The following is a 23,706-nucleotide window of genomic DNA, read 5'->3' as shown; positions in this document are numbered from 1 at the left end:
CTAACGCGACTGACACTAGAGGTTGCAGCCTTTAGCCTCCTTGTTAGAGCGTCCGACTCTCATGCCGGCGGACCCGGGTTCGAGTCCCGCTTGGAGCGGGCTGGCGGGTCGAACAGGAGGGGTTACAATTGCGTCCCAATTCACATACTATCCGTCCTAAATTGTATTTGAAATTAGGATTAGTGTGTCCCAAATTATAGTGCATGTTGAAATGAGTATCCCAAAGGTGATGAATAAAAAGTGTTAAAAACTGCAAAAGTGGCAGATGTGTGAGTTAAATGGTTAAGTAGAGAAAGGGTTTGAGTGATTAATAATCAGTCTAAACTAACGTAATAAATTACAACATTGTGAACTTTTATGGTCATTAAATTTTGAAGGCATCATTATGCAAACAAAAGAGTCTCCGTGTGAACGACTGGCAGATCAACATGCTACAACATTTCTCTCTGATACGGTATGAAATTAAATTAAGTTGAATGTGGAGGATTTTAACAGTTTAAAGATTATTTACAGGCCAGTTTCAACGTTGACATGATGCACGTTACTAAGCGGTCCATTAAAGTCGCAATTATGAAGTAGTGTGTCCCAAATTGCCTAAACTCCTCTGCTACACTTTTTCTTCACAAAAACGGTACATACTTTTAGGGCAGTAGGCAAATTGGGACGCAGAAGACTCTCATTTAGATGAGTGGAGAGATTTAGGGATCCTGAATCCAGCGTGATGCACAAACGCAATCTGGCGTTTCTATAGGACAGGCACAGGTAAAGGCAGACGTAAGCCTCTTTAGCCTGTCTTTGAACAAATCATAATTCTGTAGCACTGTGCTTTGATGTAACAATGATCTAAATGTGGCGGATATGAAATTAAATGTCTGTTTGTGTTTAATCAAGAGAATGTTTTGAAGGATGTAATGGTGCACGAACAGGGACTAACAATAACATTACATCATTTAACACTAAACGTTAGGTTGAAATGTGTGATTTAAACCAGTGGCGTGCAAAAAAAAAAAAAAAGTCTGCACAAATCAAATGTAAATCTTCAATGTTGTCACATTTCCCTGGTTAAATTAACATTACATAAAAGAAAAAAAGAGAAACCAAATACAATTCTATTTTGTATACAACTAATTAACGTTTAATGTCGGGAATAACTCTCCTCAAGTTATTGTTTTTTAGCATTTTTTCTTTCCAAAATAACAACTAACTGCAATTTAAACAATATATATATTATTTGTGAACTGATGTTCAAATGTTCTTTATAGTCAACTTATTTTCATCAGTCATCAAGCTCAGTAAAAACACGAATCGATGTACCTTTAATTTCACCAAGCTGATTGCTTACTAAAAAAAACACATTCATAATGTTTTCAGGCCATTTCAAATTTAATTTTGGCATGACAAAGCAGTGATAAGTTATTTACTTACTTTTTAATTAGTCTTCTCATTAAAGCCATCCTTTTGTTAATTCGGGCTGATCCGAGAATGCGCACGACAACAAGAGGCAGGATTTATTGAACGCACCAATCATAGCGTGATGGAGGCATTGCCTCTTCTCACGTAGTCTCAGCCTCAGACGTCATGCCCACGGTCCGTTGGCTGAAAGTCTGATGTAGCCTATACGGCACACTTTCCTGGAAACACTTCATCATCTGATTGGTTGAATTCTACAGGATGTCCGCGAGATGCGTGTGTTGCGTTCTTTAAAGGGGTCATCGGATGCCCATTTTCCACATGTTGGTATGATTCTTTAGGGTCTTCATGTAAAGTCTGTAACATACTTTGGTTAAAATCCCTCAAGGTTTGTGTAAAACAACAACCTTTTTACCTCCTCAAAAACAGCTCTGTTCACAGCGACCTGTTTTGGTGCATGTCTCTTTAAATGATAATGAGCTACTGCTCACCCCACCCCTCTGTTCCATGGGGCGTGAAGTGCTGCCTTGGCGGACAGTGTACAACTGGCTGAGGGAGAAAATATGCTAATATGGGACAGTCCGTCAGCAGTCGTGAGCAGAGCATGAGCAATATGACTATGATGTCCTGGAAACAAATGCCATGACGCCAAACTCCCATGTTGAAGAAGAATGCTGTCGTGTTTACATCTGTGACAATGAGCACTTACCAGGATCAACTAAACACTGGATTTTCAAAAGTATGTGAAGTTTGCGGCTCCATTGTTGCAGTATAACTTGCACAACAATCTTGAATGAATAATTTATAGATGCACACGGTCTGTTATTGAAGGGACATCGACTTTACATTTTCATGCCTCTAAACCAAGCCCCAGTTTCTCTTGAAGCCAATACGGAAGTGACTTAAACTGCAATTCATCGACTGGCTCCAGAAGGGAGCAGGATCTCATTGAGCCCCATGTTAAAACGCCCAACTTTACAGCAGAAAAAAACAGCCTGGTACAAAACGTGGTTTTGGTCTATACGGTTAATTTTGCCCTTCATGACAACTGTGAGGGGGGTGAATTTTTTATAACTCATTTGTTTACATTATATAAAGCCTTAAAGTTCTGCATAATTAAGGACGTGGCCACTTTGAGTGACAGGTGGATAGCCATTTAGCTGCTGTCTGTTAGTCATCGCGTCACCTCAGCTCCACCCACGTCCCGCCTCTTTGCCCATTTTCTATTATCTTCAAAACTGCTCCTCATAATCCTATTGGTGACGTCACGGACACTACGTCCATATTTTTTTACAGTCTATGCTCTAAACATGACGAGAAACAAAACAAACTGTGATTGGTTGCATTACATGTCAGTCAAACATCATCTTAGGCAGTCCTTGGCCAATGAAAGCTGCAAAAAAGTCCAGACCTTTACCGTCAGTCTGAAGGTCTGGCTACGCGAGACTACCTCTCACGTGACTTTCCCCCATTCATTCTCAATTACCCCCCACTAAACCCACTACACGCTTAGGGGATCTGTTAAAAGTCAATGGGCTCAAGGGAGGCAAGAGAGACGCAGCGTCCCGCTGTAACTTTACCTGCTGGTGTTGCAGTTGGACAGTGTTACTTTGGAGTGATTTATACACTTTTTATGTCATATTTTGTAATTATATTTGCATTGTTTTATTTTTGTACTATGGGTTATGTTCTCATCCAATTTTGCCTCCTCTGAGGAAACGCCCCTGATTTCAACCAATGCAACTGACAGAAGCAAATAGAGGAAAGTGATCAATCGAAAATCAAAACATTGCTTTAAAAAAATCTGATCATTGCATAAAGTAAGCTCTCACTCAAATTCTGCTGTCATTTCTGTAGTCAATTTGCAATTAAATCACAATCTTTCATCTTCTTTTGGTCAACAGGGATGGACGGATTTTCTTGGAAATCATTATTTTGGCATTGGAAATGAATCATGACTCCACATGGCTGGCGATCTATTCCCCAGTGAAATAAGATGTGCAATTTACCACAGCTTTAAACTTTGCTATCAGGGTCATGTCGTAACTTAATCTTTTGTTGTCTTGGGATTACTTCTATTTCAGGCCAAGATGAATGGTCATGTAATTTTTTATGTGGAATGAATAGTTTTGATTACTTGCTGATCCCCTGTTCGGCTTAAACGTCAGCTTCATGTGGAGAAATGTGTCAACCTGGGCAGAGAAAACAAGACAAAAAGGTCTTTTTAGGCATGAACATTGAATATCACAGGACATGTGCGTCATGATTATCTCACTCTTAATAAAAGGTTCTTTAAGGCGCTTCATATAGAACCTTTAAGGGGTTCCCATCATGAGATCATTTTATGGATTTTGTTTTAACTAACGTAAACATACATTTTCAATAGAAAAAATTTAAATATCCTATTAAACATGAAAGTATTATGTAATCATTTGAGACATTTCTCCTTATATAGAACCTTAGCATAGAGCTCTTTAAAATTGAGTCAAGTAAGTACTTGAGAGATCTATTTATAACCCCATTGAACCTTTTTTTCCTAACACCTTGTCAACACCAGATACGAGCGACAAAAGCAAATATAGAACTCATTGTAATCAGTGATGCTGTCTGCACTGGAAGCAACATCATGACAAATTCGCCAATGACATCGGTCGTATTTTTTAAACTCCATTGTTGATTCGAATAGCAAACAACTCTTTTTGTTTGACTTGAAACTGCCTCGCAACAGAAGGGGCTTCCGCTTGCACTCGAAAAAGAGCCCTGCCCCTCGCCATCACAGAAACTAAATCAAAACTGCCCCCGAAATGCATGACTTTGATGACGCGAGCAGGGACTTTCTGAGGGGGATATTTTTACCCGGTGTCATGACAAACCGGGTCCTCCCTCGAAATCGGGTCTTCCCAAACTGTCAGTTAATGATTATCCTAAATATATACGAATGATAAAACAAAAAATACGCATAGCTTAATATATAATGTGTACAAAAACAAATTAGTGCATAATAAAACTGATTGAACGTAATTTCTTACACGTGATTAACTGTTAATTAATAAATAATAACAATAATAGCCTATTAAGTGAATAATTGAACATCATTAATTTGTTTTATTTATAACTGAAATATTTGGACATTTTAACACTTCCTTTGACACATAATTACATTAAAGAGGATTGAGAATATATGTAGGGCACGTGCAAATGTGTGTATAAACTACAAAGCTATCAGGCTAATCAGGTATCTGTATGCTATGCTAGCGTATAAGCTAACTAATACAGACATAAATGGCCATTATAACGTAGTTGAAACAGCATTTATTCGCATGGGGTCCTAAAGGAGACCCAGTTTCAGGGGGGACCAAATTTGTCACTACACCAGAACTTCATTCAGACCCTGGTTCCTGTGGTCGAAACACACAGAGGACCTAATTTTGGGGAACTACGGAGAGCTTTATGTAAAACTATAAAATAATGTAGGCTAAACCAAGTAAAAGCAACACTTATGGAGAAGAATATTTAATAGTAATATTTCTAAATATTTTATTATTTTCTTGCAGGTTTACGGTTTTCTCTTACAGGGAAATTTTTATCGTAATCTCAAATGTTTTGAGGTTAGTCCTTGCACAAACGAAACGGTTTATGGCGCCACAGCAAGCCAAATTTATTAATAAATATTAAAACACTTTTTTAATATATATATGGAATTTTTATATATATATATATGAATGAGAATTACATACACTATATTGCCACAAGTATTGGGACACCCCTCCAAATCATTGAACTCAAGTCTTCCAATCACGTCCATGGCCAAAGGTGTATAAATCAAGCACTAGACATGCAGACGCTTCTACAAACATTAGTGAAATAATGTGTCGCTCTCAGGAGCTCAGTGAACTCAAGCGTGGTATCGTGATAAGTTGCCACCTGTGCAATAAGTCCATTCGTGACATTTCCTCACTACTAAATATTCCATGGTCAACTGTTAGTGGTATTACAACAAAGTGGAAGTAATTGGGAACAACAGCAACTCAGCCACGAAGTGGTAGGCCACGTAAAATCACAGAGCGGGGTCAGCGCATGCTGAGGGTCACAGTGCGCAGAAGTCGGCAACTTTCTGCAGAGTCAATAATAGCTACAGACCTCCAAACTTCGTGTGGCCTTCAGATTAGCTCAAGAACAGTGTGTAGAGCTTCATGGAATGGGTTTCCATGGCCGAGCAGCTCATCCAAGCCTCACATCACCAAGTGCAATGCAAAGCGTCAGATGCAGTGGTGTAACTGGACTCTAGAGCAGTGGAGACGTGTTCTCTGGAGTGACCAATCACACTTCTCTGTCTGGCAATCCAATGGACAAGTCTGGGTTTGGCGGTTGCCATGAGAACGGTACTTGCCTGACTGCATTGTACCAAGTGTAAAGTTTGGTGGAGGGGGGATTATGGTGTGGGTTGTTTTTTCAGGGGTTGGATTTGGCCCCTTAGTTCCAGTGAAAAGAACTCTTAATGCTTCCGCATACCAAGACATTTTGGACAATTTCATGCTCCCAACTTTGTGGGAACAGTTTGGGGACGGCCCCTATTCCAACATGAGTGCGCACCAGTGCACAAAGCAAGATCCATAAAGACATGGATGAGCGAGTTTGGTGTGGAGGAACTTGACTGGCTTGCACAGAGTCCTGACCTCAACCCGACAGAACACCTTTGGGATGAATTAGATCGGAGACTGAGAGCCAGGCCTTCTCGTCCAACATCAGTGTCTGACCTCACAAATGCGCTTCTAGAAGAATGGTCAAAAATCCCCATAAACGTACTCCTATACCTTGTGGAAAGCCTTCCCAGAATAGTTGAAGCTGTTAAAGATGCAAAGGGTGGGCCAACTCCATATTAAACCCTACGGATTAAGAATGGGATTAAAGTTAAAGTGTGCATGTAAAGACAGGCTTCCCAAAACTTTTTATATAATATAATTATAATATAATATAATTTAATTCTTATAATTATATATTTATAATACACCCGCATAAAATGAAGTGTCTGACATTCTTTTTATTTCATGAATAAAATCAGTAAGTCACATTTTTGATGGCAAAATGATAGGCTTTTTAAACATCAAGGCAGAAAAAAATTAAGAGATGCATTTTTTTGCAGACATCCATTAACTTAATAAAGAGCTAAAGTAAAAAATAAAGAGCTACAGTAAAAAATAAAGAGCTACAGTGGCTACTAAAGAGTCTTTGGGATTCATAAACGTTTGCAGCTAGAAGGAAAAGAGAGACAGAGCCTCTGATACAAAAGACAAATCACATCACTTTGTCCTTCCACCACTAGCAGCCTAAAAACTCAGTGCAAAGATTTTACCTCAGAAGAGAGAGAGAGAGACATTTACTACTCTATGACAGCCTGACTCTTCAAAAGCTCTATTCAATACGGATACAAAATGAATGATATAAAAAACAAACAAACAAAAGAACAGTTACCATTGCTTCTGAAGGGAATAATGTAAATGCACCTGACTAGGTTTGCACAAGAATTGGTTGCTGATCCATAAGTGCAATAACAGGAGAGTTGTAGATTTGAAAAAGAAAAAGAAAAACATGTAACTATACAGTATGCTGTAAATCTTGCATAAGGAATAAAGAACCACTGAGCTCCTCCTGCCTTCAAACATCAGCATGCTCACTTACGTGATAATACCGTGATTCAATTACATGGTTGAAAACCTTTCAGTTAATTCAATGACAGTACTGAAGCTAAACAACTCTGGCTGTTTTTATTGCAGGAGTTGGTGTATAATGGAGAATTCAGAAGAAAACACTTTCATCTTCATCACACCAAGCTAGATGCTTTTCATCAGATGGAGGTTAATGTTTTCTTATTGATGGTCTTCTCAGCTGAGGTCAGTGATATTTGTGAGCTGCTGTTGTGGTGGTTTTTGAAGAGTACACATGAATATGTTGTTCTTGGGTCACAGTTCTTGATGTTGGTGTTTTTGAGGTGTTCAGTTGGTGCAGGTGTTGATGTTCTTGCCGTCAGCTGCATCATCCACCAGAGACAGATGGTAGTCCGTGGCGAGAGTGAAATGAGAAATGCATCCCACTAAACCTCGCATGTACTGCCTGTTAGTGTGCAATGCGATCTCCTTCATCCCACCTGGAGAGAGAGAGAGAGAGAGAGAAAGAGAGAGAGAGAGAGAGAGAGAAAGAGAGAGAGAGAGAGAGAGAGAGAGAGAGAGAGAGAGAGAGAGAGAGAGAGAGAGAGAGAGAGAGAGAGAGAGAGAGAGAGAGAGAGAGAGAGAGAGAGAGAGAGAGAGAGAGAGAGAGAGAGAGACAAATCAACTAGACAGAACTAGACAAATACCTGCACATACACTGCTGTTCAAAAGTTTGAGTAGGTAAGATTCTTTTTGTGTTTTTGAAAGAGTCTCTTATTTCTCACAGAGGCTTAATTTATTTAATTAAAAATAAAGTAAAACTATGAAATATTATTACAATTTAAAATAACTAACTAACTGTAAAATGTAATGTATTCCTGTGATCAAAGCTGAAATTTCAGAATCATTACTCCAGTCTTCAGTGTCACATGAACCTTCAGAAATCATTCTAATATGATGATTTGCTGCTCAAGAAACATTTATTATTATTAATAATAAATTAATAATAGGTAAACATTTAATATTATTATTATTAACCCAAATAAACACAGCTGAACCAGCCAATCTGTGTCTTACAAGGCCCTGGTAAGACACTGATTAGCTGGTTCAGGTGTGTTTAATTGGGTTAATAATAATAATATTAAATGTTTACCTATTATTAATTTATTATTAATAAAACTCTGCAGGACAGCGGCCCTCCAGGACCGAGTTTGGAGACCCAACACGAGGGTGAGTTACATTAGGTGTTTTTATTTTCTTTTTGGGGGAACTAACCCTTTAACTTATTTTCAGGATTATTCTTTTTTATTTTAATTTTTATTTGGCCATGTAGCGTACTCTATCACTCTGCACGTGAAGTCAAATAATTTCAAGTTCATTTATTTATTTGAAAAGTAATGTATCTCTAATATGATCATGCATGCTCAATTGATAAAAGTAAAACTAAACCATTTATTTGACATGTTTTGTAGCCTACCTGCTCTCTGTTAGCGGACTCTTCGCAAAGTTAGCATAGGCATAAAAACAAACATCTAATACTCTGTAAGCAACACTGGACAATTGGATAAAATAATTGTATTTCTCGCTATATGTGAACAAGACTGAAATTATATCTTTTCTCGGGTATGCCTATCTCTGTGGTGAAACACGTCTCCGTCATAGTCGCACATCAACGGTTCTTTCATTGCGTTGGTCATAATATATCTTTGGCTACATCTTCCTAATTCGGAATATGATCAAAGATTTCATATGTGGACGTGTTCGGAGAAAAAACATATATTTTAACTACCAGTATGTTTAAATGAACGAAATGACTGAATGGAATTCAAAGTAGTCAAGTCAGTAAAATGAATCTACAGTATCACTGCTGCATATGGGTGAAATAACACACAACACAACGTGTATAAAGAGAGCTTATTTTATCTATAATCAAGTGCGTAGCAACCATTATAGCCCACGTTTTACAACTATTTGAGCAAACGCAGACTGAGTGACGGATCATTCATGAACAGACTACTTGGGCGCCACAGCGCGCAGCCTCCTCATTGCTTCTCTGCATTGGTTATTGGTTATGACACAATAAAATACTCTTTTCATCACATACCGCCACAGCAAAAACTGCACATTGCAACCAGTTTCAGAAATTTTTTTGGTGCAATATGATTCCTAATTTAGGGGGGCTAAGCTTGTTGACACGGGGGCACTAACTTTTGTTCCCCTCCTTGCAACTTGTAAAAAATCCTTCCCTCATGGGTCAAAATGACCCGAAGCCCTAAGATTTTATCTTTTTTTGTCCAGAAAGCTTATATAATTTCCTTTAAAAAAAAAAAGAAAGAAAGAAAAAACGTTTTTTAATGCATTTTTTTTTGGTTGAGATTTTTTAAATGATTTTTATTTACCTTTAAAAGTACTAGATTTGCTCAATAAATAATATAATTTAAGCACATTCTTCACAACTTAAATTCAAAATAATTCTGGAATACATATAGCCTGGATGCCAGCCGAACTTAGCCCCGCCCACAACATTTTAACTCGGGCAGTTCGGTCTGGACTTGATCAGTATAGGAGTAATTATGCCCGAACAGAAACTGTTTGGACCAATGAAATTGTCAGGGCGGGCTTTAGACGATGATGGACAGGACAGATGATAAACAGTAACGTAATCATCCACGTCATCAAAGGCGCTTGGGTTGAATTTGTTATAATCCTAAACGGAGAACTTGTTCGTATAACGTTATGCATTCACCTTTACTATTTCTCTCAGAGATGATGATCGTGTTGGTAAGTACTCTGTGTATCCTTAAATTCTTTTTTTACAACACCGGCAAAGATCGTTTACAATCATCTTCTTCTTCTAACTTATTCCAGCGTGCGTGCAGGTACAGGGTTGCCAAGTTTTTACAACAAAACCCGCTCAATTGCTAACGTTCCTCAAAACTAGCCAAAAACAAGCCCAATAGCTTTCCAGGGGGGTTCTCCGGGGGAAAAAAGGCATTTGGGGGGTAAAATATGTGTTATTTTGGCAGGGCTGCCTGCTCAAATTCGCATTCCTGGGTCTGTATATCACATAATTGGGGTCGCTTCAACCCGCAGACTTGGCAACACAGTGTGCAGTTGAGTTCTGTTGACATTTGACAACTAATGTTATGCGTCGCTCCGTTGCTCTGATTGGTTGTAGGTCTATCCAATTGAGGTCTTTCCTGGTTCGGTTGAAACACGCCCCATAATTACAGGCCAATGGAGCAGTATCAGATTCATATTCTGACTAGAATTGAGTATGACGACGTCAGGCTAGAATACATGCATAACCCAGCTCAAATCAGCTCAAAATATCTCACATTGGGTCAATTTGGGGGTCTCTGCCGACCTCTTCTGAGGGAAAAAATGATATAACATGATATTTCATGACTCTTGCCACTAGATGGCCTTATAGCTCTATATGGAGAAAATGAGCTGCTCCGCTGGGTCCTAAAGTCAGTTCTTGAGTTTCTCTCTTCAGTATGCATTCAGATACACATGTAGACATTATAATATAATTTTTGGCTAAAGTTTTACCATTTTTAGTTTGAATTTTGAGCATTTGTTAGGATTTTCTAAGTGTACTGAAGCATTCCTCGCGTTCCATTCACTCCTAAAGCACAATTTATACTTCTGAGTTGAGTGTACGCCGTAGCTACGTCATAGGCTGTGTGTTGCACGTGTAGCCTACGACGTCCCCTGACGTGCAATTCTACGCGGACCGCAAGCGCTGTTATTGGTCTGCCAGAACCCCGGTTCAAGTGCAACAAAATGCCTAAGGTCTTGGACCACTCCGATGAACCCTCAATCTTCTCTTCTCTGCTGACGTGTTTACTGGCATGAGGGCGGGGTAACCTGTCACTCACATGAGATCCACCAATAGCAAACCACAACCATCCAATTAAAGGGTTAGTTCACCCAAAAATGAAAATTCTGTCATTAATTACTCACCCTCATGTCGTTCGACACCCGTAAGACCTCCGTTCATCTTCGGAACACAAATGAAGATATTTTAGTGTAAAGCTGATGGCTGAGAAAGGCTTCAGATAGGCCTCCATTGGCATTCAGTACATTTACACTCACAAGACCCATAAAAGGCACTTAAAACGTTGTTACAAAGTCCATCTCACCACAGTGGCTCTACAATAATTTTACGATGCGACGGCAATAGTTTTTGTGCGCAAAAAAAATCTAAATAACGACTTTATTCAACCTCTTCTTGTCTTCCGTGTGTGCCTCCACGACGCATGCGCGAGAATATGACGTGGCGCCGGCGTTCGGGAATCCATGAAATGCACACTTTAACCCCATTTTGTGAACTACGCCGAGACCTAAAGTACGATCAATGTAGAATCCAACAGCTTAGATACGCGCGTCTTCCTCTGCTTGTAAACAAATCGCTTCTGGGTCATGTGTCCGAACGCCGGATCTACGTCATATTCTCGCGCATGCGTCGTGGAGGCACACACGGAAGACAATAACAAGTTGGATAAAGGTGTTATTTTGATTTTTTTTTTCCGCACAAAAACTATTGTCGTCGCATCGTAAAATTATTGTAGAGCCACTGTGGTGAGATGGACTTTGTAACAACGTTTTAAGTGCCTTTTCTGGGTCTTGTGAGTGTAAATGTACTGAATGCCAATGGAGGCCTATCTGAAGCCTTTCTCAGCCATCAGCTTTACACTAAAATATCTTCATTTGTGTTCCGAATATGAACGGAGGTCTTACGGGTGTCGAACGACATGAGGGTGAGTAATTAATGACAGAATTTTCATTTTTGGGTGAACTACCCCTTTAATTCCACATGGATAAAATCAAGTGTTCGAGAAGCCGTTTCAGCTTCCCTTTAATGCTGACTTTTTAAAATCATTACAATTAACTTGTTGCTCCTTACCAATGTAAAGGTCCCCGTTGATGTTCAGCTGTCTCATCTTACCGGCCGATCTGCCTGTTTTAGCTCCGTAATCATCGACAGTTAGTTTACCAGACTGTCCATCCCTTCAAACAGAGACAAACATAAAGGCTCGGTAAATCTCTGTAAAGCTACGGCCCTTTTGGATGGTGTAAAATCCCTCAAATTCATCTACATAATGCACAAAGAAAGACATTCTGAATAATGATTTGATGCAGTGTGGCACACGTCTGACCTGACAGCCTTCACTCTGTGCCATTTGCCGTCACTAAATGTGCCATTAATGACCACAGTGGCGGCTCCACTACCAAGATTATAACTGTAGGGAGAACAAGAGATGTTAGGAGGATGCTTTTGATCCTCTGTTGTAAATTGCCTGCAAAAATGCATGAAAGTCAATGTAAATCTTAAAGACATGAGATATGTCGTTATACCTGAAAATGAGCGCTCCGTCTTGAAGGCCGAGAGACAGGTAGTCACTGTTGGCCCTCATTGGACTGTCCCCCCGCCATAGTAAAAGACCATCTTTGGAGGTGCTCTTAAAACGCATGAACATGTTTGTTCTGGAACCTGAAACCCTGCAGAGACATGATGCACCATTATTCTTCATAAGAAGAATATGGATTTGAGTGCAGTTATACAGTGTGAAAGCACTTCACCTTTTGAGGATATCTCTGTTGTCGTATGTCAGATAGCTGCGTCCAGTGAACTGAGGGATCTCAATAGATTCAGTAACAGCTGATACAGCAAAAGACAGAGTGCAGAGCTGTTTAACCTCCACTAGATGGCAGCACACATCATAAATACATTCAAACGAGAGACATTCTGCCTTGAGCACTTACTGTTTAGGCAATAATTCCCACATTCTGCACAGCGAGAGCACAAAACAGAATAAAAGAAGCTTAAGAAAGATTTGGAAGTGTTATGGAAGAAGTCTGCAAAGAATATCAAAGCAACATCTCAGGCTAATGCCAAATGCAAAATACTGTTGGAATACTACAGAAGGAAAGTGTTCAATCCTGCTCCTGGAGATCTGCCTTCCAGCTGTTTAATGTCAAACCGGACCCACTTTTATATTAGGTGGCCTTACTATGTACTAACATTTTTATTAATCATTTGGTACAATGCACTTATTGTTTACACACATGTTTTTACATTGTACTTACATTTTTTAAATTAGCTGCATGTAATAACATCTGTAATTAATTAATTTATAATTACACTGTTGACACTTCCCTTACACCTAACCCTACCCTTAAACTTAGTCATACCACCACACCTGTCCCTAACTTTACCCTTAAACTTACTCATACCTCCACACTTGTCCCTAACTTTACCCTTAAACTTACTCATACCACCACACCTGTCCCTAACTTTACCCTTAAACTTACTCATACCACCACACCTGTCCCTAACTTTACCCTTAAACTTACTCAAACCACCACACCTGTCCCTAACTTTACCCTTAAACTTACTCATACCACCACACCTGTCCCTAACTTTACCCTTAAACTTACTCAAACCTCCACACCTGTCCCTAACTTTACCCTTAAACTTACTCATACCACCACTCCTGTCCCTAACTTTACCCTTATACTTACTCATACCACCACTCCTGTCCCTAACTTTACCCTTAAACTTACTCATACCTCCACACCTGTCCCTAACTTTACCCTTAAACTTACTCATACCACCACTCCTGTCCCTAACTTTACCCTTATACTTACTCATACCACCACTCCTGTCCCTAACTTTACCCTTAAACTTACTCATACCACCACTCCTGTCCCTAACTTTACCCTTATACTTACTCATACCTCCACACCTGTCCCTAACTTTACCCTTAAACTTACCCATACCACCACACCTGTCCCTAACTTTACCCTTAAACTTACCCATACCACCACACCTGTCCCTAATTTTACCCTTATACTTACTCATACCTCCACTCCTGTCCCTAACTTTACCCTTAAACTTACTCAAACCTCCACACCTGTCCCTAACTTTACCCTTAAACTTACTCATACCACCACACCTGTCCCTAACTTTACCCTTAAACTTACTCATACCACCATACCTGTCCCTAACTTTACCCTTAAACTTACTCATACCACCACACCTGTCCCTAACTTTACCCTTAAACTTACCCATACCACCACACCTGTCCCTAACTTTACCCTTAAACTTACCCATACCACCACACCTGTCCCTAACTTTACCCTTAAACTTACCCATACCACCACACCTGTCCCTAACTTTACCCTTAAACTTACTCATACCACCACTCCTGTCCCTAACTTTACCTTTAAACTTACTCATACCACCATACCTGTCCCTAACTTTACCCTTAAACTTACTCATACCACCACTCCTGTCCCTAACTTTACCCTTAAACTTACTCATATCACCACTCCTGTCCCTAACTTTACCCTTATACTTACTCATACCTCCACACCTGTCCCTAACTTTACCCTTAAACTTACTCATACCACCACTCCTGTCCCTAACTTTACCCTTATACTTACTCATACCACCACTCCTGTCCCTAACTTTACCCTTATACTTACTCATACCACCACACCTGTCCCTAACTTTACCCTTAAACTTACCCATACCACCACACCTGTCCCTAACTTTACCCTTAAACTTACCCATACCACCACACCTGTCCCTAACTTTACCCTTAAACTTACCCATACCACCACACCTGTCCCTAACTTTACCCTTAAACTTACCCATACCTCCACACCTGTCCCTAACTTTACCCTTAAACTTACTCATACCACCACTCCTGTCCCTAACTTTACCCTTATACTTACTCATACCACCACTCCTGTCCCTAACTTTACCCTTATACTTACTCATACCACCACACCTGTCCCTAACTTTACCCTTAAACTTACTCATACCACCACACCTGTCCCTAACTTTACCCTTAAACTTACTCATACCTCCACACCTGTCCCTAACTTTACCCTTATACTTACTCATACCTCCACACCTGTCCCTAACTTTACCCTTAAACTTACTCATACCTCCACACCTGTCCCTAACTTTACCCTTAAACTTACTCATACCTCCACACCTGTCCCTAACTTTACCCTTAAACTTACTCATACCACCACTCCTGTCCCTAACTTTACCCTTAAACTTACTCATACCTCCACACCTGTCCCTAACTTTACCCTTATACTTACTCATACCACCACTCCTGTCCCTAACTTTACCCTTAAACTTACTCATACCACCACTCCTGTCCCTAACTTTACCCTTATACTTACTCATACCTCCACACCTGTCCCTAACTTTACCCTTAAACTTACTCATACCTCCACACCTGTCCCTAACTTTACCCTTAAACTTACTCATACCTCCACACCTGTCCCTAACTTTACCCTTAAACTTACCCATACCACCACACCTGTCCCTAACTTTACCCTTAAACTTACCCATACCTCCACACCTGTCCCTAACTTTACCCTTAAACTTACTCATACCTCCACACCTGTCCCTAACTTTACCCTTAAACTTACTTATACCACCACACCTGTCCCTAACTTTACCCTTAAACTTACTCATACCACCACACATGTCCCTAACTTTACCCTTAAACTTACTCATACCACCACACCTGTCCCTAACTTTACCCTTAAACTTACCCATACCACCACACCTGTCCCTAACTTTACCCTTAAACTTACTCATACCACCACACCTGTCCCTAACTTTACCCTTAAACTTACTCATACCACCACACCTGTCCCTAACTTTACCCTTAAACTTACTCATACCACCACACCTGTCCCTAACTTTACCCTTAAACTTACTCATACCACCACACCTGTCCCTAACTTTACCCTTAAACTTACTTATACCACCACACCTGTCCCTAACTTTACCCTTAAACTTACTCATACCACCACACCTGTCCCTAACTTTACCCTTAAACTTACTCATACCACCACTCCTGTCCCTAACTTTACCCTTAAACTTACTCATACCACCACACCACATTGTAAGTACATAGTAGTTAAGGACACCTAATATAAAGTGGGGCCGTCAAAACTGTACTAATAATATGATGTGAAATAATATGCAGTATGCAATGCTAAGTAGTCTGCATTGTTATCAAAATTTGCTATTTGTTAATCTAAATTTGTATTTTAAAAAGCCTGATCAAATAAGTCATTATAGGCATGGAAGATTGAATTCAGTGCATTGCTTTGTGGGATACAGTATTTGTTGCAAGGGAGCTCTGGTTTTATAATGCACATTTTGGCAGAAGTAACTTAGCAAGGTAACGCTTTATTTCGATAGCCCACTTTAGACATTCTATTAACTATAAGTAACTTTGCAACTACATGTCAACTAGCAGACATTAGAGTATTACAAGACTGTCTGTTTAATGTCTGCAAACACTTTATCTTGATGCTCCCCAACCGACATTCTACTGACCAGTGTTGGGCACGTTACTTTAAAAAAGTAATTAGTTATAGTTACTAGTTACTTCTTACAAATAGTAACTGAGTTAGTAACTGAGTTACATCATTATAAAAGTAACTAATTACCAGGTAAAGTAATTACTGCGTTACTTTTTTTTTCTTTCAAATGTTCAAATATGTCAAATAATTTGGATGCCCCCAATATTAGATATGTTAAATGAATGAATTGGACACTAAATAGAATAAATTATTATTATAAAACATTGTACATTAATGTGCACTATTGTAATGTTGCTGTGGGACAATGTGAGAGACACCTATCAAATTCAATGCATTATTGTAAATATTATCAGTAGGCCTACTATAGTGTAAATATTGTGTAAATATTATCAGTACTATACTTTCCTGTGGTAGTGGAGCTCACGTTATCACCTGGGTTTTTAGCCACTGATTTTGTGGCATATGATGATGTGAGGCGCTTCAGAATCACTTGCCACCGATGTGGAGAGACTCTTTCTTCCTGGGCATAAGTTGCACGTTACTTAAATATTCTTACCTTTCACCTCAACGAGGGAAAAGTAGCGCTTATACTTCCAATTTGCGAAAGCTACCTTTGAAGTCGTTGGACTATCGCTGAATGTGCATATGCGTGTGCGTCATAGGTGTGTGTGTGTGTGTGTGTGTGTTTGTGTGAACCATAGACCGTGAAAAAAAATAGGTGTGAACTCAACCTATCAACTTCAACCTTGTCTCCCACCCACCAATCATCATCAGTTATGTGTACCACCGCACCCACCCCCAACACGCATGGCTGGTGCGCGCGCACACGCACACACACACACACACACACACACACATTGCAGGTCCGACTGACAGAGAGCCTGTTCGGATGAAAAGCGCTTCAGTGAGCTCAATTATAGTAACGCGACTAACGCCGCATTTTTTTCCCTCAGTAACGCTAACGGCGTTGTAACGGAAGAAACAGTAATTCGTTTGATTACTCGTTACTGAAAAAAATAATTCCGTTAGTAACGCCGTTTATCTGTAACGCCGTTATTCCCAACACTGCTACTGACTATAGCAAGTAACTTTGTAACTACATGTCAACTTATTCTCACTCTACCAGTCTACTAGCACTCTACTAACACTCTGAGAGTTATAATGTGGGTGCAACTTTACTAATAGTCAACAGAATGTGTTAAAGAGACCATCATAATAAAGGGAAACCAAAGAGTCTGACAAATGCATAAATGTAAATTGATGAGTATGTACGGTAGGTATTGCATTCTGAACATATTCCTGCATTAGCGGCTTCAGGTTTGTGTGAATAATGTAATAGTTAAATTATGGACCTGGATGGCAGATCTTCAGGAGCACATACAGCAGGGGCGGTTCTAGGATTTTCATTTTAGGGGGGCTTAGCCCCCAGTGAGGGTATTTTAGGGTCCAAATTGCTCTATTAACTAGTAGCTTACTAACATGCATATCCATAGGATGGCTGTTTAGTAATACTTATAAAGCTCCCCCGAGAATTTTTTTATTTCTCTGATCTACATATGTGCATTTTAAATGTTCTGAAGGCCAAAAAAATTTGATAACAGTAGCTTGAAAACCATGTCATTGGGCAGTAGATTATTTGTCTTTCTTATCTCCACATCTCTCTTTTTTCTCTTGCCCAGTCTCTTCCCCTCCTAACGCTGAGCTTTAACTGATATAGTTTTTCCATTTTCGTCAGAGAAGAAAATAAATATGGTTTACATATTAACATACTGATATTTATATGTTTTATGATAACTTTTCTTAGACACTAGGGCTGTGCAATTAATCAAATTTCGATTTCGATTTTGCCTCCCAACGATCACCAAAATAGTACAATCGAGAAAAAACGATTATTTTGCCATGTTCAGTTTTGCAAGAACACTCTTATTTTGTCTTGCGTTCTGAATGAAACGCGCACACGCTCATCCGCCCCTCCCGAAGCCACAAACTCTCTCAGGTCGTGAGTCTCGTGACTCGTGTGCATATCATCCGCTGGAATTTAAATACTCGGCGCGAGTAAAGATGGCAGAAGGAGGGCAGTTACAGCAGCGTTTGGTGAGCAAAAAAGGCAAAACTAACTCCGTTGTCTGGGAACAGTTTGGCTTCGAGGAATCAGACGACGTGCAGAAACATGCTACGTGCAAGATTTGCTACATGGTAGTGGCTGCAACGGAAGGGAACACCACAAATTTGTTTAACCACTTGAAAATTAAACAGAGTGACCTATGACAATCTAATAAAGAAACAAAAACTGACGAGAGCAGAGGAGCCGTGTAAACGTCCTTTTCCCCTCATATTTTTCAAATAATTCTCTCTTTGTAAACTTTGCTCAATGCATGCGAGTGCTGCCATATTTTCGAATATGACCAGTCATGTTCTCCATCATCATCCGGGTTTAGTGCCAGAAGACGCGAATGAGAAGCCGCGCGCGCTGTGAGAAAATATCTCTGTGCGCTCATCCGAGAGCGCGCACGCGTCTCTCAGCGTGCAAATATTGAGTTCTCTTTCAAGTCTTGCTCTTGAACGGACAAACTCACACAAAACGTATGTCAACATGTCCATCTTGATGAGTATCCTAGCAGACATAGTCTGTATATGCCTTAAGTGAACTTTATACAGTCGATAAAGACGACGCATATCCGAGCATTAGGTCTTAAAAAGGCAGTAGCCTTTACTGCTGTCTGTTTAATGTCAAACAACAAAAGACAAGGACATCACTCACTGCTCTTGATTGAATAGCTTTTGTAAGTTTAATAGGATTAATCTTTAATTTATGCACTCAAATATGCAATGTTATTTTACATTTGAGACATTTCTGTACCTGAAAACTAATGTTAGACGTACCTGAAAAGCATATCTAGCCGAACCATATTGTTGATCTTATTTATCTGTGGTTATCATTTTTACGTGAATACTTTTATACTTTGATTTGAATATATGTTATATTATTTATTTTAATAGTTCAAAAAGTACAACAAATGTTACAATTTCAATTGAATTGTTGAAAGGTGTATTTTTAATAAATACAACACATTCCCAAAGTCATGTGAAATAATCGTGTTACATAATCGTGATTTCAATATTGACCAAAATAATCGTGATTATGATTTTTACCATAATCGAGCAGCCCTATTAGACACTTTAATTTACTGTTTATTAAAGTTTTAAGTTTATTAAATTAATTCACAAAATAAACATTTATTACTAATCTTATGCCCAATACATGCTGAAATAGTGTTTTTTTATTTATTTATTTACTGTAGGCTACAAATGGAATAATATTAATTTACAATATGTACACATTCATTATTAATCTTATGCCTAATCTGAAGAAAACGGTTTTGTTAATATTTCTTGTTTGTTAATTACATTATGAATCACATTGGCCTATTTACAATTCAAATTGGCGAAATTAGACAAAAGTGTAGGCTATTCATTTGCCTGAATATTTTTGTCTTTGTTTAACATTTCTGACTTAAAGAAGCAGAGTCTTAGCTTACATTTCTCTCACTTGACGTCGAGTCGTGCTGCTAAAATTCGCGTTTAGCCTCAGCAGATTCTGTGAGAACATAAAGCCCGCCTACTCTGATTTGATTGGTTTTCTCGAATATTTTGACATTGACAAGCGATGACAGACCAATGAGGCTCAGATGAACGCACACACCTCTGCTTCTGACGTGCGCTCTGCCCGGCGCCGCTGCGGATTGAAGAACACGCAGACTAAAAGACAGGACGAAGCCGAAGCCTCCCGCCAGTTTCATATGCTTTAAAGGTTAATCACACATTTTTTAGGGGGGCTGGGCAGAAGTTAAGGGGGGCTGAAGCCCCCCTAAAAAGGGTCTAGAACCGCCCCTGACATACAGTATACTTTAGAGTGTGTGTGTGTGTTTTTGTGTGTGTGTGTGTGTGTGTGTGTGTTTTCTCACCTTTCTGACAGTGTTTCCCATCATACCCAAGTGCACAGTCACAGTCGTATCCGTCCCACTTCGGTCTGCACGTTCCCCCATTAGCACATGGGTTCTCCACACAGGGGTGATCTGCATTCAACACGTTCACCCCAAAAGCCTGACCTGGGTTCAGCTCTATACGCCGGTCATTCAGAGAGATCTGGGTCAGGAGGAAAGACTGAAAATTATTTCACCATTTTAAGATGAAGTCTGCACACAGTAGTAAGCAGTCAGATTTTGATGACTCCTGGGATAACTATTCAACTAACTATGCATCTTCTGTCTCATATTGAATTAATCATGATTATACCTTCTGAACAGTTCCACTGAAGGGTCTCAGGACACCAGCACTCGTCTTAGTAATATCATAATTAGGAACCCCTCCGATAAAGAGAGGAGAACTACACTTTATCTGAGTAAATGCACCCTGAGAGAGAGAGAGAGAGAGAGAGAGAGAGAGAGAGATTATTATTTGTATAACAATATACATAAAAAATGACCTAAGAAAGCATTCAGAAGATCCCTTGTATTATAAATTTATTTCTGATAGAACACATTTTGTTGTCATTAACTGATGCACTATAGCCCAAACAACGTGAAAAGTGTTCAAAGGTTTTACATTTTTTTTGTAAAATAAAATACAAAAATGTATACAAATAAAGTCCAGTTCGAAATGTGTATATTGCAACTAAATGTGTAAAGAAATATGAATATATTCAGTTGAAATCTATATACACTACCATTTAAAGGTATGGGGTCAGTAAGATTGTTTTTACAGAAATTAATACTTTTAAATTACAGCAATGGCACATTAAATTGATCAAAAGTGGCATGTTACAAAAGATTTATATTTTAAATATATGCTCTGCTTCTGAAATCTTTTGATTCATTGCAGAAACCTCTGGGGAAAAAATTATAAATAGAAGTTAATATATAAAAGTTTCCAAAAAATATATGAAAAAAAAAATGTTACCCACAGCACAACTGTTTTCAACATTAATAATACTCATAAGTGTTTCTTGAGCAGCAAATCATCATATTAGAATGATTCTGAAGGATCATGTGACACTGAAGACTGGAGTAATGATGCTGGAAATTTAGATTTGATCACAGAAATAAATTACATTTTACAATATATTCATATGGAAAACAGTTTGTTTAAATTGTAATAATATTTCACCGTATTTTTGATAACATAAATGCTGCTTTGGTAAACATAAGAGACTTTTCCAAAATATTAAAAAATCTACTAAAAATTTTTGAACGCTAGTGTAAATGATTAAAAATAATATAAAAATCTCTTCACCTCTGCCATGCCTTCCACCGGTCTCTGGTTGTCTACCTGTAGAATGCCATTTTTTGCTGTTCGAGACACACGCAACTCATGCCACACGTCCATAGTGACGGCCTCTGCACTCCTGTCAACAGAAGAAAAGATATTCTTTCAATATTTAACAACTGCGGATTCACAGTCATCTACTAAATCATAAAGAGACTCAAATGTTTTGCATTTCCATTGTATACTCGACCTGATAACGGTGGCACCCGAGCCACAGTCGAAGCGAAACTCCACATATCCGCCCACCAGGCTGATCGACAGGAAGTCACGGCTGGCTGCATCGTCGGTGTAGAGCAGCGTGCCGTCGGGATTGGTCGGCTGGAAGGTCACCTCAAACTCCATGAAGGAAAGGTAGTTGTGGGAGGGCTGAGGCCACGGGGCGCTGGCGTACGAGAACATGCTCTCGTTAAACTGGGGTAGAGACAACAGGAAGCCTGGAACCATTCAGAAATATGAAGTCAGTTAATCATGATTGGTTGCCTTTGGGGAGTCAAAATTGCATTTACAGTTATGATATTTCTGATAAACAATATTTATAATATGATTCATCCAACTGAGCAATCACTTCTTTCTCATTTGTTAAAATGTTCACAGATAACTGCAGATTGTCTGTGTTTATTTTCGATGTAAATACGTTTATTATACTGTGTAGTTACAATTGTATTTATTATTATTATTATTACTACATTTGACATTGTTCCAGAGTGTGAACTGTGGGTTATGACATACAGTATATGTTTATGTTTTTGCACTGTGGTGTTGTCGTTTTCTTCCCTTGCAAAAAAAGAAGTGTGCTTAATTGTATTGAATGTGCACCACAAATCCTAAAAGCATATTCAAAATATATATATTTGCATATATATGAAAGTTTTTTAACACACTTAAAAAGTGCACTTACATTTTAAATCATTATGTTTTAATCTTTAGTTGTGCTTTAAAGAAGAACATTTATTTTGATGTGATGACTAACATACTAAAGCACATGTTAAGTACTTTATTATAATTTTAACTGTAGTGTTATTTGATATTAGTAAATATAAGTATATATATATATATATATATATAGAAAATGGACCTCAGAAATGGTCAAAGGGTTATTTAGCATGAAACTACAGAAAAACGCAGACTAAGGATGTTCAGGTCAAAGACCATGTAGACTTGCAGTCATATGATTACCTTAAACCAATCACCAGAACCAACCAGAGTGAAGAAGGCTTGAGTAACATTGATTTTTAATCAACTGTAAGAAACATAAATGTACATACATCTTTCTGTTCTAGAGACTCATTTGGTTGTTGTGACCAGTGATCTCCCGGCCGTGAATAAAACTTCATTTCAGCAAAGAGCAACTTGGGAGTGGTGTCAGGTATATATGCTGCGCAGCTGAGGAATAGAAGTACTACAGATTCTGCGCTCAATAGATCACAGCAAAGACAGTGATGGTGTTGGAAGACTATAGAGCCGTTCTCGGGGTGAGGCTGTAATACATAAGTATTAAAGGGTTAGTTCACCCAAAAATGAAAATACAATAGTTTTTGTGCGCAAAAAAAAATCTAAATAACACCTTTATCCAACTTGTTCTTGTCTTCCGTGTGTGCCTCCACGACGCATGCGCGAGAATATGACGTAGCACCGGGGTTCGGGAATCCATGAAATGCACACTTTGAGAACTACACCGAGACCTAAAGAACGATCAATGTAGAATTCAACAGCTTAAATACGCGCGTCTTCCTCTGCTTGTAAACAAATCGCTTCTGGGTCATGTGTCCGAACGCCGGATCTGCATCATATTCTCGCGCATGCGTCGTGGAGGCACACACGGAAGACAATAACAAGCTGGATAAAGGTGTTATTTTGATTTTTTTTTGCGCACAAAAACTATTGTCGTCGCATCGTAAAATTATTGTAGAGTCACTGTGGTGAGATGGACTTTGTAACGACGTTTTAAGTGCCT

The 23,706-nt window shown here is 39.0% G+C and overlaps 1 protein-coding gene across 2 annotated transcripts in view; it reads right to left on the bottom strand.

Annotated features, from left to right (window-relative positions):
* Window positions 1-6,427: 6,427 nt before the first annotated feature.
* egflam (EGF-like, fibronectin type III and laminin G domains) overlaps window positions 6,428-23,706 on the bottom strand; it is a 49,430-nt gene continuing 32,151 nt past the window's right edge. The window contains exons 15-24 of one of the 2 annotated variants that reach the window (XM_079816302.1): window positions 21,943-22,186; window positions 21,720-21,831; window positions 20,724-20,840; window positions 20,393-20,573; window positions 12,828-12,851; window positions 12,645-12,723; window positions 12,420-12,563; window positions 12,221-12,304; window positions 11,968-12,071; window positions 6,428-7,555 (exon numbers count right to left, since the gene is read on the bottom strand). In XM_079816302.1, the coding sequence (XP_079672428.1) occupies window positions 7,404-7,555; window positions 11,968-12,071; window positions 12,221-12,304; window positions 12,420-12,563; window positions 12,645-12,723; window positions 12,828-12,851; window positions 20,393-20,573; window positions 20,724-20,840; window positions 21,720-21,831; window positions 21,943-22,186 (1,241 nt within the window). In that variant the 3' untranslated portion in view covers window positions 6,428-7,403. The remainder of the gene's footprint in view (window positions 7,556-11,967; window positions 12,072-12,220; window positions 12,305-12,419; window positions 12,564-12,644; window positions 12,724-12,827; window positions 12,852-20,392; window positions 20,574-20,723; window positions 20,841-21,719; window positions 21,832-21,942; window positions 22,187-23,706) is intronic. The other variant, XM_079816303.1, reaches the window with a different exon arrangement.

This window comes from Gobio gobio, assembly GCF_949357685.1.
Source record: "Gobio gobio genome assembly, chromosome: 4".
NCBI classification, from domain to species: domain Eukaryota; kingdom Metazoa; phylum Chordata; class Actinopteri; order Cypriniformes; family Gobionidae; genus Gobio; species Gobio gobio.
Note: the sequence above shows the minus strand (reverse complement) of the source record. Positions and strands in the feature narration are given on the sequence as shown.